Raw genomic sequence first — 17,749 nt, forward strand, 5'->3', positions numbered from 1 at the left:
ACTTCCATGAAATATTTTTGTCTATTAAAATAGTTGTTGAGCTCGTTTGAAAGTTCATTTAAAATGATTGAAAACGTTTTTAACAAAAGCATTTGAAGTACTTCTTACAAGAAACATAAGTTATGTGCTTCTTGCAGGAAGCACTTTAAGTGCTTTGCTATAATTCACTTGCTTCACCCTTCTATACTATCTTACCTCATTTTATTTCAATTCTTCACACTTTATAAACTCCTAATTTGTTGTAATCTTTAATATCTAAGATGTTGTAGTTTTAATATTTAAGTTATTGCAGTTTTAATATTTAAGATGTTGTATTTCAATTAAGTTGTAATTCAATTAAATTGTGATCATTAAATTGTGATCTTTGAATTAATGTCTAAGTTGTTAACATAAAAGAAATTAAAATATTTAATAACATGAAACTTAAACAACATTTAGCGACACGTGTCACTCGAAATCATATCTAAAAAATTATTGAGATTATATAAAGATAAGAAATCCGGAAGCTTATTCATTTAGCGACAAGTGACACTCAAAATATGTCTGGAAACCTTATTTTAATATGGTAGTTTAATTCAACTAACAAATAAAATTAAAGAACAAACTTAAAATAATAAATTATTGAGGGGGTAAAAAACAGCCCATTCGGTTGGAGATGGTATATAAATATGGTCTGATACTGTTTATTAAAAAATAATTTCTTTCAGAACTATAATCTGGAGGGGAGCTAAACATAGCCCATTCAATTGAAGATGGTCTAAACTTGTCTTTTAAGGCTTAACTTTTATTTATGGCCTAATCAACCCATCTAAGGCGCAAAACCCATCTATATCTTCTTCTTCTTCACTTGACTATGGCTGCAGAAAGCACTATGCATGTCTCGTTCATCATCATCTAAGACCATCTCCAACCAATGGGTCAAGATGGTCGAAAATAGCCTGAACATTATCTCTAACTAAGGGTTAGGCCAAAGGGCTCGTGGGCCCTACTGGACAAAAAGGGCCAACGGGCCAACCGACTGGCTCAATCTAGCTAGCTAGCCTCGGGCCAGGTTGGATTTTTCATTATTAATACATCTTCTGTCGGATATATCAGCCAGTAATGTCCTCCTTCTTTTTTTTTTTTTTTTTTTGGGCCAAATTTTTTAAATTCCCTTTTTTTTTTTCCCTATAAATACCTAAATCATTCCTACACCATTTTCCACCCTTTTTAAATTTAAGTTGTTGTAGTTCTTAAATTTAAATAATAAATTATGTTTGGCCCTTTAGCCCTCAGTTGGAGATGATTTTTTGTGACAGGGCTAAAAAGAGCCCTATGACCCTTTGGCCCTCGATTGGAGATGGAGGCAAATATGATCTTGTATTGTTCATTAAAATATTAATATATTAAAGGACCAGAGGGCTAAAACAAGCCATCTAGCTCTCGTTCGGTTGGAGATGGCCTAAGAACAACTCCATTGTTGCAAAGGCCCCCTGGGCTATTCACTATTTAATCCACCAGTGAACAATAACCATCCTTAATGAACAGTAATTGCCTTTTGCATCTCCACCCCTACATTGAATAGCCCTGACAATATGCAATAAAATATTAGTATTTTTTAATTTATAAAATAATACAAAATAATTTAATTTGTAATTTTGGATAAGATTTTTAATCGTTCTCATTGTACCACGTGTCATTATCCGAAAAGACAATTATTGGTAATGGATTTTGATAAGATTTTTATCCAATGTTGTCGTGCCACGTGTCGTTACCTTTTTAGAATCGTTGAGGATAGATTTCCGATAAGATTTTTAACCAATCACGTCGTGTCACGTGTCACAATTTGTTTACAATCTTTGAGGATAAATTTCAATCAGATTTTTAACAAATAAAGGCATGCCACGTGGCATTATCTACAGCCTAATCCTTTATGAATCTTTTATATAACCCACCATCCATCCTCAGAAATCTCACACCAATTTTCTCAAGATCACTATCATTATTCATAGTTTCTGTTTCCTTCTTCACCAAAATCAAAATCTGTATCATTATTCATAGTTTCTGCTTCCTTCTTACAATGTCTTCTTTTTCAAGGACGATGTGGGAAATCGATCAGTAAGAGGAAGAATTGTTTAACCAATTAGAAGAAATGCTCAATCTCCAGGTGGCCCAAAATGACATGGCAGATGATGATGAGCGTAGAAGGATAGATGACGAAGCAAGAATGGCCAGAGCCTCACATTCCTGTCGAGTCATCCAAGATGTGGCTCAGATCTGCAGGCCCAGCCGTTCCGCAAACCTTGATAGAAGCAGGCAACGACTCTAGTACGAAACTCTTGGAAGATTATTTTGTCCGTAATAGTGCATTCCCTGATGCGTACTTTAGACGTCGTTATAGAATACAATGACATTTGTTCAACAAAATCATAATTGCTGTTTGCAACCATGATTCTTACTTTGTGCAAAAGAAAGATGCTTTTGGTGTTATGGGTCTCCTTCATGAGCAAAAAATTACTATTGCCTTGTAGATGCTTGCATATGGAGCATCTGCAGACCAAGTGGATGAGATAGCGAAGATGGGGAAATCAACCATTTTTGAGTCCCTGATGAGGTTTTGCGGAGCAATCGAATTTATCTATATAGCAGAGTACCTCTGGAGATCTATTGAGATGGACTTGCAAAGGCTTCTGAAGAACGGCGAGATGCGAGGTTTTCCTAGGATGATTGGAAGCATTGACTGTATGCACTGGACTTGGAAAAACTGTCCAAGTCCATGACAAGATGCTTATGGGGATAGAAAATGAGCAAAAAGTATCATTTTGGAGGCGGTGGCATCTTTTGATACATGGATTTGACACACCTTTTTTAGGGTTCCGGGAGCTCAAAATGACCTCAATGTGAGAGAAGAAATAATTGTAATCAAAGTTGGTAGTGTAAATTTGGGTATAGTACAAACAAATAAATAATATATTGTTACCTGATCCGCTAAATTTTCCTCACTTCCAAGATTACTACTAGCTTATGCTAAGGCGTCTCTCCACGTACTAAACGATTGGCTAAGTAATTTCCAACGACTGGACATCGATTCTTTGGTTCTTTTCCCACCAATTTTCTCAAGATAATTGGTATGAATAAGACTCCACATTTCTCACAACTGCATCTCATTACCCATAACCGGATCATGAGTAACTTCAACCCAGCTAGTACACAACGCAACATCTTCAAAAAGTGTTCAATTCGTACCTACATCATTAGTCATTTTGTTGGAAAAAATTTGGATTGAAACTTTGAGAGAAAGATAGGAATGTGGTTGAAAGTAGTTGAGAAAATATGAAATTGTGGTGTAAGGTAGAAATAATGAGAAGGTATTTATAGAAAAGTAAAATTATTTTTTTCGGATTTTTATTAATTTTCTACATTTTTTAAAATTTTTTATTCACATAATTAGTCTCTGCCGTTGGATTAAAAAAAAATTTGAATGGCAACACTCTAGATTGTCCCATGTGGCACAACGGTAACATTTTAGAATTTTAAACTGTTTTTTTTTTTAAATTTATAAAGTCGAATAGTGTAGACCGTTGATCTCATATCCAATGGCTGAAATTAAATAAGGTTTTTTAAATTTATTTACCGTTGGCAATCCAATGGTCCATAAAATATAGCTGTTGAAATCCAACGGATGTGGGGAAGCCATGTGGCCTCCCTAACAGTAACATCTTAGAAAAGTGCCACGGCCCCAACTTTGAATTTGTGTCGGACGACGAGCACCCATGTGCGCTTGAAGCGCACGCGCCTAACGCAAAAAATATATAAAACTTGGCGCTCGGGCTGGCAACTCCTGCCGGGCCTCTCCCTTGGACCCGCTCGAGCTCCACCCCAGCACAAGCTGGACCTCCCCACTCGGGCTCTCTGGCCCTATTTGAGAGCCAGTCCATCTTGCAATAGCCCACGGTGGAACTGCTCTAAGGATCTAGACTATACCCCTCTAACTCGATCCAAAACCACGCGGTCTCTCTCTCTCTCTCATCCCAACCCCACTTCATTGGCAAAACTACGGCGACCCGGCACACGAACGCGGGCGACAAGATCCGTACTCCAACATATTGCTTCTGGTCTGGTCTGTAATTTAAGGAATTAAATTTGGAACCTGGGGCACGATTTGGGTTTTTGTTTGTCTATAATTTCCGAGTGGGAACTTGGGTTGGTTTTCTCAGGAAAGCTGTGATTTTTTTGGGGAAAATTGGTAGGAAATACGGGTGTAGTTGGGTGGTGTCAGAAGAAAGAGAGGAAGTGTTGCCGCCGGCGGAGCAGACGGGAGGAGGTGTGTGAGGGAGCTTAACCTTCAATCTTCCCATGTTGATTTTTCCAGGTAATTGAAGGTCGCCAACCTTCGATCTGAAGGACGACAACGAGAAAGGGAGAAAGGGGAAGCGAGGACTGGCTTTGGAGGTTGGGGAGTCATCGGTGGGTGGCTGGGGTTGGTGTTTCGTAGATAGGAATTGGGGAGGGGTCGTATTCATCTTTCACCGTTTCTAACTCCCTTCGCCCCTGTTCTCATACCACAATGGCCGCCATGGAAGGCGTTCTCCAGAACCAACCTCCTCAGCCCCAACAACCGCCGCAACCCATGGCGGTGGAGAGACTAAACGACGCCGTGCAGCAGCAGCTGAATCTCGAGGCCGTCAAGACCCGAGCCATCAGCCTCTTCAAAGCCATCTCCCGCATTCTCGAAGACCTCAACGCCTACGCTTACGCCAACACCACGCCCAAATGGCAAGACATCCTGAGCCAGTACTCCATGGTCAACCTCGAGCTCTTCAATATCGTCGACGAAATCAAAAAGGTCTCCAAGGCCTTCGTGGTGCACCCCAAGAACGTCAACGCCGAAAACGCCACGGTGTTGCCGGTGATGCTGTCGTCAAAGCTGTTGCCGGAGATGGAGGTTGAAGACAATGGAAAGAGGGAGCAATTGCTTCATGGGTTGCAGAACCTCCCACTTTCTTCCCAAATTGACAAGCTTAAGGTAATTTAGGGTTTAATTTGGCATCTGGGTTTTTGCTGTTTTGGTGTATGATATTCAAATTTAAAAGTTTCAGTTTGTTGTATGCAGGCGAGGATTGATATGATTGGAGCTGCTTGTGAAAGTGCAGAGAAAGTGTTGGCTGATACACGAAAAGCTTACTGTTTTGGAACCCGTCAAGGCATTCCGATTGTTCCTACTCTGGACAAGGCGCAGGCTGCCAAAATTCAAGAGCAAGAGAATCTTCTCCGAACTGCAGTTAACTTTGGCGAAGGTAACTTTATATCAAAAAGTTTTCTGCTTTTCTATGGTGCATTGTCGTCAATGACTTGCTTGATCGAATTTGGTTGACGTTTAATTCGTATGCTCTACTATTCTTGGTCAGCTTCGAGTTCTGTCTTCGTATTTGGATTTGGTTCTTTGTTTCACCTTCTAATACTGTCTCTAAATGTTTATGATTTTAGACGTCCCGCTTCTCCTTAAACTTGTCATTCAAAGTGTATATGCTTGTATGTGATTTTTCTAGATGGGTTTGTATATTTATGCAGGTTTACGGTTACCTGGAGATCAAAGACAGAATGCACCTACACTTCCAATGCATCTGGTAGATGTACTCAGTGTAGGTGATGGAGTGCAAACTTTCCCTGAAGCATCGGGTAATAATCAGCTATGTTTTGTTCAATCATGAATCCTGATTTAACCAAGTTTATATAGTTGGTTATATCCACGACCTTTGACTTTACCTAAAACATTTTCAGGGATGTACTCAAAGAATACCCCTGTATCATCAAGTAACTTGGCTGGTCAGAGCCCTCTAATGCAGGTTAGATGATAGTCCTCTTAAGGTGCAACTTTGTCTGTTTTAATTCTTCTTTCATGCTTGCAAATTTGTGAGGCAATCTGCTGATCAAGTTATGCTAAATGTTATTTCATTTTGTGCATGGTCTTCATCTTTGAAAGTATTATTTTCATCTTCATCTCCCTCTCTCTGTGTCTCTTGCTCTCATATTTTGCAGAAAGTACAAGTTCACGGATCTCTTTTTCTTTCCTCACGTTTTCTCACACCATTCATTCTGGCCATATTTTCGGCATTTATCTCCATCTTTTTTTCACATCACTAGGGAGTTGCGAGACTACCACCTCAAAAGTCTCCACTGCTTAGTGCAATACTTTCCACAATGGCCCTTTCCATCTCATTGGGACCCCTTGCTTCGTTTGTCATTGTTAGGTCAAATATATGGTTTTTATGTTCCCTAATGCTCTAGTTATGTTATATTCAATTTGATTTTTTTTTTTATTTTTTTAACCAAGCGAAAATTAGCTTGATGTTTGAGCATTGAGGATCCTTCTCCTGTTGATCTTGAGACATTGATTGGTGATCAGGCTGGCTAGTCTACTTTTTTTGGTATCCTCGCCAGCATGGTTCCGTCATCTAATCTTTTATATTCATTGTCCAGGATTGTCTTCAATAATCATAGTTTTACTTTATAACTGGGTTGAGTTAAGCCCACTTCAATTCAAACCCAATTAGTGGTTAAATTAGGTTTGATTTTTAATTGGATCTGCAACTTAACTTTGTTCAACCTTAGCCAAAACAAGGTTATGTTAAATCTCCTTAGGGCATCTCCAATGGAGAGCTAAAGGGCTCAATATAGCCCACTTCTAACAAAAACCCATCTCCAATGGTGGGCTAAACGGAATCTTGAAGAAAGATTCCCGAGCTAATGGGCTGCTGGGCAAGCCAAATATAGCCCAGTTGAAGGCCCAGGGCAATACTGTTGAAGGGGCCCACCACGTGCAAAGGGTATCAGGGATGCTGGGTGGTTGTGATCTGGTGTGGCGCAGTGCACCAGATATCACACACCCACATGAAACAATCCCCAAGATGTGTTAGTCATTGACATCCATTGGGTCAGAGAGATGATGGCTGGTCTGGTGTGGTTGTGGTTCAATTTGGGTAGGGTGGCTGCTGGGGTTTGAAGAGAGAAGGCTGAAGAGACAAACAGGTTAGGATGAGGATGAAGAATATGGGAGAAACAAAATGACTTTTTTCTAATTACTAATTAATTAGTTTAAAGTCAGGCTTTTTAGCCAAAATGGTTCCTGAGATTTGCATAACTCCTCACTTTGGTCCCTGAGATTTGAAATCGATAGAATTGGTCCTTGAGTTTGTCCACACTCCACACTCAATCATTTTGATCCTTCCATGAAAAATCTCCATAAAATAAGGATAAAATGACAAAAATACCCTCAATTTTTGTCAAATCATTTTGGCCTATTGTTTATTATATTGAGGGTAATTTTGTTATTTTGATCCTTATTTAACATAATTTTTCACCGAGGGACCAAAATAATTGATGGTGGACAATCTTAGGGACCACTTCTATTGATTTCAAATCTCAGGGACCACTTCTATTGATTTCAAATCTTAGGGACCAAAGTGAGGAGTTAGGCAAATCTCAGGGACCATTTTGGCTAAAAAGCCTTAAAGTTATTCATGTATATTTTTTGTTTTTGGTTGGAAGTTGGAACATGTATAAATAGAAGTTTTATATATTGTTTTTTCAATAAATAGAAGTTTAATTAATTTAAACATACATAGTAGTTGATGGGTGAGTGACGTACCATAATATTTCTCAATATGCTAACAAGTAATAATATGTTGAGAAGAATAAAATATAGCCCCTGCAACATGGGGGATGGAACTATTCATTTAAAAACTATATTTTTGGTGTGCTATATTTAGGAATGGGGGCTAAATCTGGGACAACCATTGGAGATGGCCTTAGTGTGAACTTGAGCTTGATATATAATGATAAGGTCTCTTCTTCTGTGACAGTTTAAATAATTCAACTATACTATGCTCTGGTCTTCTTACTCTACAATGTCAAAAGCAGGTTTCTGGATCACAAATTATGGGAAGGCCAGCTGCATCTCCTGGTGGTGCAAGTGTTTCAAACTTTGATAACACAACTACATCTCCGCTGCCATATGCCAACTCACCAAGGTCTGGTACAACTATGATGAATACCCCATCTCCTCAACAACAAAGCCAGCAACAGAAGCAACAACAACAGCAGCCACAGCAGCAGAAGTTGATGCAATTACCTCAGCATCAGCAACTCCTGGCTCAGCAACAATTTAGGCACAATGCAATGCAAGGAATAGGACAAGTAAGGCTTTAAGGCAAAATTATTTGTACCATACTGCAGTTTTGGAACCTTTTCTGTATCATCCATGTTATTAATGTCTTGTGTGGTTCTTTTATTTTCTTTTGCTACATAATTTCTTGACAAATTATCCAAAAAAAACGAAGATAGTTTCTTGACCTGTCATCTAGAGAATGTAACTTTTGACTATAACATATGTTTTGTAGAATCAGCTGCAGGATTTGCAAGGCCAGGCTCAGCAGAAGTTTCAGTCGGTAACTTTGTTGCCAGCTCCTTTTATCCCTTTTTTCTTTCTTCCAGAGCCTGGTTGCATATCTCTACTCTGTATAACGAACCCTGATTATTATTTACTCCTTTCTTTTTATCATCCTTTAGGAGATCTCTTATGTTTTTCTAAGGTTCTAGATGCTCTATTCATTGAAGTTTTCACATTCCAGGGGTGGTTATGTACTTTAAGATATTATTAAGACATCTGTGATTCTGTTTACTAACTTTACTTGGGATGTCCTTTTGTTTTATAAAGTGGAAGAATTGTTAATTAGCACCTAGACATCCTGACAAATTACAAGCCTTTTGCATATGTGCCTATAAGCTGGGCATTCATTATCCAATTATTAGAGTTGGATAAGAGTTTGTCACCTCCAAAAGGATGGTTAGAGAAACATGGGGAGTGAGCAGCTGCTTTTCCCCCTTGTACTATGTTCGATGGTTTGTAGCCATGAGGAGCTTACCTTCCTATCAGAGATGACGGGAAAAACTATTGTTCTAATTTTAGGTCTAGGATTGCAGTGGGCTTGCTATACTCTCTCACATGATATTAGCTAAAACATGTCTTTGGATTGACAACGTCACTTGTCTTCCTTTTAATATTTCCATTTAACCAACTGGTAAGCATTTGCATGAACTTATCAACAATGAAAAAGAACAATTATTTGTCTGCAACTCCCCTCACGTCCCCCTCTTTTATGGGTTTCTTAACTAATAAATTTTATTTCATTTTTTCTCTAGTTACATGGACAGCATCAAATGCAGTTCTCTCAGCCACTGGGGCACCAGCAATTTCAAGGTCGGCAGTTGTCCTCTGGACATGTACAACATGGCATTGGTCAGAACCAACTTAACCCGGGAAGCCAATTGAATCGCCATCTTAGCCAGTTTTCTGGCACTGCTAATAGTGCATTGTTTAATGCTGCTCAAACGACACCAAGTCAAATGGTTAGATTATATACCTGTTCATCGTCATTTTATTTCATTAAATGTTTTTCTTTTATATTTGCCAAATGGAACTGCTTTTTCTAATGCAACATGGTGGGGAAATTTTTACCTAGTGATTAGAGAGAAGAAAAAGAGTGGGAAAGTTCTTGTCAATGGACAATTGCTATTTTATAATTTCATTATTTCTCTTGATGCTAACGCAGCTTTGATTTGATAAATTTTTTGGAGGAAATTATGTGTTGATCTGATCTTTGCATGAAAGTATAGGCCAGAATCACATTTGTTTTCTGGCAGGATAGTTTTCTTTGAACAAATTTCCCCCGGTGGTGATTATGTTTAAGTTTAACACAATGCATTTTCATGAAGCTATATGGGAGGGAATGCTTGTAATGTCTTTTGAGAATCCTAGCCTGAAGCAGAACATTGAATTTTTTTTTCTATGGGCTGAGTTGAAGTTATTTGCTATTTCTCATGCTAGTGAAGCACGACATGCATAGTAAAAATTAAAAGTCATGGCTATTTTTTTTTTTCATGCCATGTATATTATAATTCCCCCTTCACCGGACGATTCTGTACATCAACTTGTATTGCTTGCTTGTCCATTGATGTGCAGTGTAATGTTTGCATAAGTCCGCCTCTATGTTTTGTTTCCCATGCTTAAAAGTGGTATCTATGTCATTTTATCTTCATTTCTTTTCCTGTTTCAGATACCAAACATGTCGGCTACTATGTCCTCTCCATCACCTCTGCCACGAATGCAGGTACATCTCCAATGTGATTTTAGCTTTGTTGTTTAACCCTAGGTGAATTATTTTAAAAAAGCTAAGCGAGTTCATAACTAATGCATTGGAGCATCGATTGAGCTCCAAAATATGGCTTTGGTAATGAGGTGTCGTTTACTTGGTGAGCTCCTCTAGTCACGACAAATGCGATGACAATCCTTTTTATTATCCTTTTGCTGCACAGTTCGAAATGCCTGGTAGCAATCCTCAGAGGAGTCACGCTTCCCAAATTTTGAGTGATCAAAGTATGACACAAGCCCCCTTTCTTTGTGTTATGTTCTACTTCGAATATCTACTATATGAATTACGATTCCAAATATCCACTTCGAGTTAATTGGCTCAAACGAAGTTGGGGTCTTTGCTTGCAGTGTTTAATATGGGAGCTGCAAATACCGGTGGTATGATGCCTCTACAACAGCAGCAGCAGCAGCAACAGCAACAGCAACATGGTTCGCAAGGTTCGTTCGGAAACATTCCGCCGAATGCTCAGAATCTGCAGTCTAATATGGTAGCACTTCAGAGCACACAACAAAATCATCCCAATTTTGGCCAGCAGAGACAACAAAACCAGCAATGACAATAATTATTCGTGTTTGTCTGACACATACTCGATAAATATTTAACTTTTATTATTTAGTTCATTAACGTTAATTGTTAGTTCAACTCTCTTGAAATATGACAATTTTAGCAACAAAAAAAAAAAATTATTGTGGTTAAAATGTGATGATAATGGAAATTTGGAGATGTATAAAATAAAAGTTCAAGGGGCAAATCGACAACAAGTACAAGTTTAGAGAAAATTGAAAACTCGACCCAATGCCAATTACAAAAACGAGATGGTCTCTTTTACCAAAAACCAAAAAGAAAGATGGTCTCAGCTTTCAATTGAAGTTTGGGCAATAATCGTGGTCCCACGCGGTTTTCCGTTTGCGGTTTCAGGTCGTCGGGCGTTTTTTGTCTGTCCTCATTGTTCACTTGCTTACGAGAACCGCCATGGCTCCTCCTCGATCCTCATATTTCTTTGACTGATGATTACGATGGGTTTATTTTTTACAGTCTAGAGGGAAAGTTGTACAAATTGAAGAGCATGCCCGAGGAGTTGCGGAATGATATTTGCCTCGGATGCTCTCTCGGTTGGTTACAATTTCTCAATCGAACAAGAAACAGCCAGATCTCGTGATGTTAGGCCATCTCCAACCGAAAGGAGGGCCAAATGATCATGTTTAGCCTTATAGTTCTACAAGAAATTATTTCTTAATGAACAGTGCTAGACTATATTTTTACCATCTCCAACCGAGGGGTCCAAAGGGCCATAGGCCCAAACATAGCCTGTTTGACAAAAAATCCAATTCCAGCTGAAGGGGGCTATTTTTTAGCTCACTCAGTAATTTATTATTTTAATTGAAGTAATATGGTTAATTGAATTAGACTACCATATTAAAATAAGGTTTTCGGACATATATTGAATGCCATTTGTCGCTAAATGAATATGCCTCTGGATTTCTTATCTTTATACAATGAAAAGGATGTGAAAAATTGAAGTAAAATGAGGTAAGATAGCATGGAATGGTGAAAAGGAGGTGAAAAATGGTTTAGGTATTTATAGGAAAAAAATTGGAAATTTTTTTTTCAAAAATTTCGTCTAAAAAAAGAAAAAAAAAAAAAAAAAATTCAAATCCAACAGTAACCTGATGTCAGCTAGCATGGGTTTGGGCTGGTGCAAACGGGCTGGTTGGCTCCTTTTGGCTAGCCCACTGGCTTGGTGATGAATTATGGCCCGATGGGGCCCACAAACCCTTTGTCCTATCCCTCGGATGGAGACGGTTTTCGTGTTAAAACAGGTTATATTTTGGCCTATGACCCTTTGATTGTGTTGGTTGGAGATGGCCATGTCTGAGATCCAAATTCCACTCCCTCCTCTCGATACTTTTCCACATGTAGAAACTTTGCAAGTTAGATTCAACCCCATGGAAATAGCAAAATACTACACATGATGGTTGATGAAATTGATCATATGAGATATCTCAGTAGGCATAGCTATATTAAACTAATAGGAATTTGATTCCTTTCTTGTTCATCCCAATATGAGGATGTGAAGAAATGTTGTCTCATTTTGGAAGTCTACCAAACCTTGCATGAGCTAATATGAAATTGGGTTACTTTGAATATATTTGTCAATTAAGGTTACGATGGAACCTGTTTGGGCCCAAAATAATATTTTGGGCCGAGCTTAGAGTTGTTCTCGGTCTAGTAACATTCATCTAGAATCTTGTCATGGGCCACCCAGTCAAGGTCGGCCGAATCCTATTACGGAGAGGATTGGTTTAGATAAGGGTGAGGTAGTCGAACCTAGTGCAACAAGGAGTCTTAAAGATGAGGATGCTTAGAATTAGGGGATGAATATGGTTCGTTAAGGAGCTTGGTTCAAAGTTCTATAGGGGTTAGGATTGGTTGAAAATTGATCAGATTGGGTTGAGGAGTTCTAATCCAAGTGAATCTCTAGTTCGACCATAAAGGGGTTTGATGCTACAAATAAATAGGGAATAACATCATTCAAAGCCCTTCAAATCAACACATAAATTGCCTTGCGCAAAGCTTCTCAACAACCTTGAGATTTTTTTCCTCTTCCTTTTTCTTCTCGTCAACATATCTTCAATTTGGATAGACAACACTATAAAGGCAACTGGCGACATCTTCAGTTTGGATAGGCAACCCTGGAGCTTTAGAATCAGCCGATCGAGTAGCATCTTCAGTTTGGATAGACAGCACTGCTTCGAGGCCGACTAGTTATTTATCCAAGTCTCGGTCAACAAGGATTTCCGAGTCCTTGTTGGTAGAGGTCATCTTATCAGTCTTCTCAGTGAAGTGAGGTGTTACCAAGTTACTAGGCTTGGCACATTGAAAGCCAAGTTTTATGATTGGATATTCGCAAGTACATTTTAGAGTTCGGCATGCTGACGGCCGAACCATATTTACAATCAAAACATTTATCTTTTTGAGTATTTGTGTCTGTACAATTTGGTACCAGTTTGGTGTACTTATACTCTCACGAATATAATTACCAAGACCGAACCTGGCACCGACGATTTGTGAATTTCGAAGAAACTTGCAGCCTTGTCTTCAGGCTCTAGAGCCGAAGGCCGAGACATGTTCCTTTCTCGGCCGTAGTCACAAGATCAATAAGTCAGGAGCGCGCCCAATGCCACATCAACATATTTTACTCCTCGACCAAACTCGGGCGACGAGTTAGCATGCCCCACACATAACTAAAGGACGTAGCTAGCTTATTAGTTACTCGGCTGCATGCCAAACAGGCTTGGTAGTTTTTTGGGTCAACATTTTGGCACGCCCAATGGGACACAATGCTAAAATTAGGAAGTTGATGACCATTGAAACATGGTCAGTAAAAAAGAAAACAATCATGGGTAAGTCAACGACTAATCTTCCACCTATAGTCCAAAGCCCAGGACACGATGGCTTGTCACAGGCACAAAATCCTCCTGCTGTCGTGACACCTGAAGCCACAAAGTACAACACGCCGAGAAAAGGAAATTAATGTCGGCGGTCAGACTCGTGATGCAGAAATCCCCACCAAAATGACAAAAGGCATTTTTATTGAAGGACTAGTGGAGGATTATGACGATGACAATGATGAGGCCTCCGATCCACCATCTATATTTTTTCTCCGGCAACGATTTGAAGAACAAGCCTTACGATTTGAGCAAATGTTTAGACAAGAGGTAAAAAACATACTTGAAGAGATGCATGATAATAGCGCTGTGCACAACAGATTGCTCGAAGTTTTGGTTAATAAAGTCCACAACATTCGACCCGTCGATCGACCCAGGCAACCTCATATTCTAAAGAATAATCCCCTGCCAGCGATACAAGCCGAGACAGGATCTGCTCGACTCAAAATGATTGACTTTGAAAAAACTTTGAAAAAAATGGTGAATCAAGCAATAGATTGGTCAGAACTGACCAAGGAGCAGAAGCGGTGCCTATTGACATGGTCAAGTCCAGAGAATGATTCATTCAGCCTTAAAAAAGGGGTTGAAGTTTTCAAAATTCATTCACCCATATCCAGCATTTGTAGAGAGGTTTGAGTATCATAAGGGATTTAGGATTCCAAACTTTAGTCTTTTCGCTGGAGAATCATCCTTGTCCTTATTAGAACATGTGGCTCGATTCACTGCTAAATGTGGAGACGTTAACGGTAATTTTCATAAACTACGACTATTCAATTTCTCGTTAACCGGCTCAGCGTTCGCATGAAACATTAACCTCCCACCCAACTCCATCCAAACTTGGGAGGAATTAGTCGAGAAATTTCATAAGCAATTCTATCAGCTAGGGATGGAAATGTCAATCTCTTCTTTAGCCATGATGGCTCAATCATCCGACGAATCATCAATGGAATATCTTACGAGGTTTAAGTCAACAAGAAACTAGTGCCGAGTACCCCTCCCTGAAGTCGAGTTTGTTAGGCTTGCCATAAATGGCCTAGATGTGGATTACAAAAAGAAATTCTTGGGGGCAAATTTCCGAGATATGTATGAACTGGCTCAACATGTCGAGCAATATGATTATTTGCTTCGAGAAAAGAAAATCATGAAATCCCCAACCTGAGGGACGATCTACAAAAACCCAATGGTAAGTTATGCATCAGCCAAAGGCGAAGAGTCCTAATATGCCAGCATAGATGCAGCCGAGATAGTAATTGACAAACCATACGTATACAAAACGTTGGCTCACATTAATTCCAAAGATGTCAAAAACCCCTCGGCTGTGGAAGCCGCCATCAAAACGTCAAAGGTCCACACTTTCAACATCCCCAAGCTGATGCCATCTTCGACCAATTGTTACTTGCAAAAATCGTCAAGCTTTGGCTAGGGCATAATATTCCCAAGGCCAAAGATTTGAAAGGAAAGAAGTATTGCAAATACCACAACTCAAACAAGCATATGACAAATAATTGTGTCGTATTTCGCGACACCATCCATAGTTGGATTGAAAATGGCAAACTCAAGTTTCTCAAAAAACCTCCAATGGTCGTTGACGCCGATCCTTTCCTTTCGGCTATGGCAAGCATGGTAGATACTCATCTACCCAAGGACAAGAGAAAAGGAAAAGCCAAATTTATCCTGACGCAGTACGTCCTTAAACATAATTCTTGGCCGCGATTAAAAGTTGATCTATCTTCGAACGAGCCACTGAAATATTTTTCAAACCTATCTTATGTTGAGTCAATGTCAGACTCTAGCACAAAGGAAACTGATGGATTGATGGTTTTATGTAGTCGGTGCAAATTAAACGTCATCATAACTGAACTGAAGGAACAGCCACTTTGGGCTGAAGCATCGCAATTGGTGCCTGCAGCAACATCTTAAAAAGTGCTCGATGCAGGCCAACGCTAGAAAGTTTTCGATAGGCTCGACCCTTAAACAAATAATAATAAGCCATCTTCGACCAAATGGCGACTTGATTTCAACGCGACATTTTACAATGAAGATTATTATGCGTTCAACTATGGCAGCTTAAGTTCAATCGTAAACTGGCGAACCTTTAAGCCACCTGAGTCACGCGACCAATGCTGGTATAATTACAACTCCCCTACTGATGCATGTACCGCATTGTCCAAATCCCAGACACGCTGTCGCCAGAGAATAGACTGTATGGCTTGCCGACAAGCAGCCTAGGCTACTTTAGCAACCAAATGACAGCCGAAAAAAATGGTGGGTAACGAAGATGACCGACAGCCTCCGACAATCATGACAGAGCTTTTTCAAGAAAAGCAGGTAATTAATTACGATTTTGAAACCATAATTGAAGAGTTCGAGAAGCGAATCAAACTCCTTCTTCGACCTGGGGAGATGAAAGCTTGCCTTAAGGACTTTCGAAAGGACGCTGAAGGAAAACTTCCGCCGCTACCCTCCACAAGAGCCATTAATTAAAATTAGACGGAATTGCCACCCGCTGTTTCTCAACAAAGCTTTGGAATACATGTGGGAGTTTCACAAGAAGCATTCGGCTAATGACTTGTATGGTCTGCCAAAAGCATGCCAAGAGTTTCTTGACTTGGCATTAACATGCCTCGATGCTGAACAGATCATCTAAAAGTGGTTGGATCTAGGAAAGAAGGCTAGGTTCTAACATATACGTAAGGCCCAAGTTCTCGGCTTTGAGGTAGAACTATATACTAATATTGATACTGCCGATCTTTCTTTCTCTCTCAACGACCTCTAATATCTGCGATACCATTTGGAAGTCTTCTTAGCCGTTTCTCCCTTCGACCTTACAGCGGATGAAAAAGAGCTCGTGGTGTGTTTAGATGCTTACTTGGAGACAAGAGACGTCCGCATCGTATATCAGGAACGGGCTTACAAGGTTTTCTAAGCACAAGACCAAGTCCCAAAGTTGAGCGAGCCTGTGCTAGAAATTCAAAATGAAACAGCTCCAACAAACATGTCGCATGAACGTGTTTTCATTGCAACCAAAGATGGCCAAGCGAGTAATGTCCATGAGCAAGACATTTCACTCGAAAAACCAGAGGACGAAGATCATGACCTGATGGGCCCTTTGGTCCTTGATAACAAAGAAATCAGCATGGTCCATGTCTCACCCGCAGAATTCTGGCTAACCACATCTCAACCAAATTTCCTACACAGTGACGTGATTGCCGGAGAGGCCACGCAAGTCGATTTTATAGCCGTCGAAGAAATCGAGCAAATAAGTAAAGAGGATAAACTTAAAAGCAGCTCTCGCCGAACTGTTTCCCTGTTCTTCATTCGTATATCTTTATCACTTAAAGCCATTGTATGTCACAACCCATATTGAAGGATACCAGATTTCCAAAATTTTTGTCGATTGTGGAGCAATGGTCAACATCATGCCTGTTTCTATCATGAAAGCACTATGTCGCTCAAACTATGAACTCATTCCATTAGGGGTAACCATGAGCAGCTTTGTCGGTGACAAATCTCAGACTAAGGGAATGCTTCCTTTAGAGGTGACTATTGCATGTTGAAATCACATGACTGCATTTTTTATAGTCGATTAAAAAACTGAGTATAATGCACTGCTTGGTCATCACTGGATCCTCCTAACTGGCTATATCCCCTCGTCATTATATCAAGTTCTCATCTTCTGGGACGACAAATAAGTTGTAGTTCATTCAGCTGACAATTGTCCATTTGAAGCTAATATGTTTCAAGCTCGTTATTACGATGATCATGTCACCTACGTCACCCTAAAAAGTTTCAATGAAGAAGGATGGACGACTTAGATCTCAGTTCAGAAAGCCATCGAAGTTGGCGCTGAAACTGTTCAGCAGGATTCGGTGAAACTCGGGTTCATTAACCTAATTGACGATCCTAATGCTTGATACCAAATAGGATAGATGTCGGGCCGCAGTTTCATCCATTGTGGAATGCCTTCTGGCTCATTGGTATAATATTTCCAAGCAACCGAATTTTGGCGTAAACTTAGTAGATTTCCTTGCCGAAGGAGACAATGGTCTAGTCTTGTCACTTGATAAAGCTGAGCTCAAAGACAGTCGGCCCTAAGTTAAAGATCCATTG

At 39.7% G+C, this 17,749-nt stretch overlaps 1 protein-coding gene across 2 annotated transcripts; it reads left to right on the top strand.

Annotated features, from left to right (window-relative positions):
* Positions 1-3,930: 3,930 nt before the first annotated feature.
* On the top strand, positions 3,931-10,832 carry MED8 (mediator subunit 8). 2 transcript variants are annotated; one of them, XM_088687815.1, is made up of 10 exons: positions 3,986-5,005; positions 5,093-5,276; positions 5,551-5,658; positions 5,761-5,825; positions 7,900-8,175; positions 8,379-8,426; positions 9,181-9,387; positions 10,095-10,148; positions 10,354-10,414; positions 10,538-10,832. In XM_088687815.1, the coding sequence occupies exons 1-10, from the start codon at positions 4,547-4,549 to the stop codon at positions 10,744-10,746; spliced, it is 1,671 nt and encodes a 556-aa protein (XP_088543941.1). In that variant the 5' UTR covers positions 3,986-4,546; the 3' UTR covers positions 10,747-10,832. The 2 variants fall into 2 exon arrangements, with proteins under 2 accessions (XP_068327231.2, XP_088543941.1); XM_068471130.2 differs by lacking the exon at positions 8,379-8,426 and having other exon boundaries at positions 3,931-5,005.
* Positions 10,833-17,749: the final 6,917 nt, after the last annotated feature.

The sequence above is a fragment of the Pyrus communis genome, chromosome 16, assembly GCF_041283825.1.
Source record: "Pyrus communis isolate YQ-2024b chromosome 16, ASM4128382v1, whole genome shotgun sequence".
Classification (NCBI taxonomy): Eukaryota; Viridiplantae; Streptophyta; class Magnoliopsida; order Rosales; family Rosaceae; genus Pyrus; species Pyrus communis.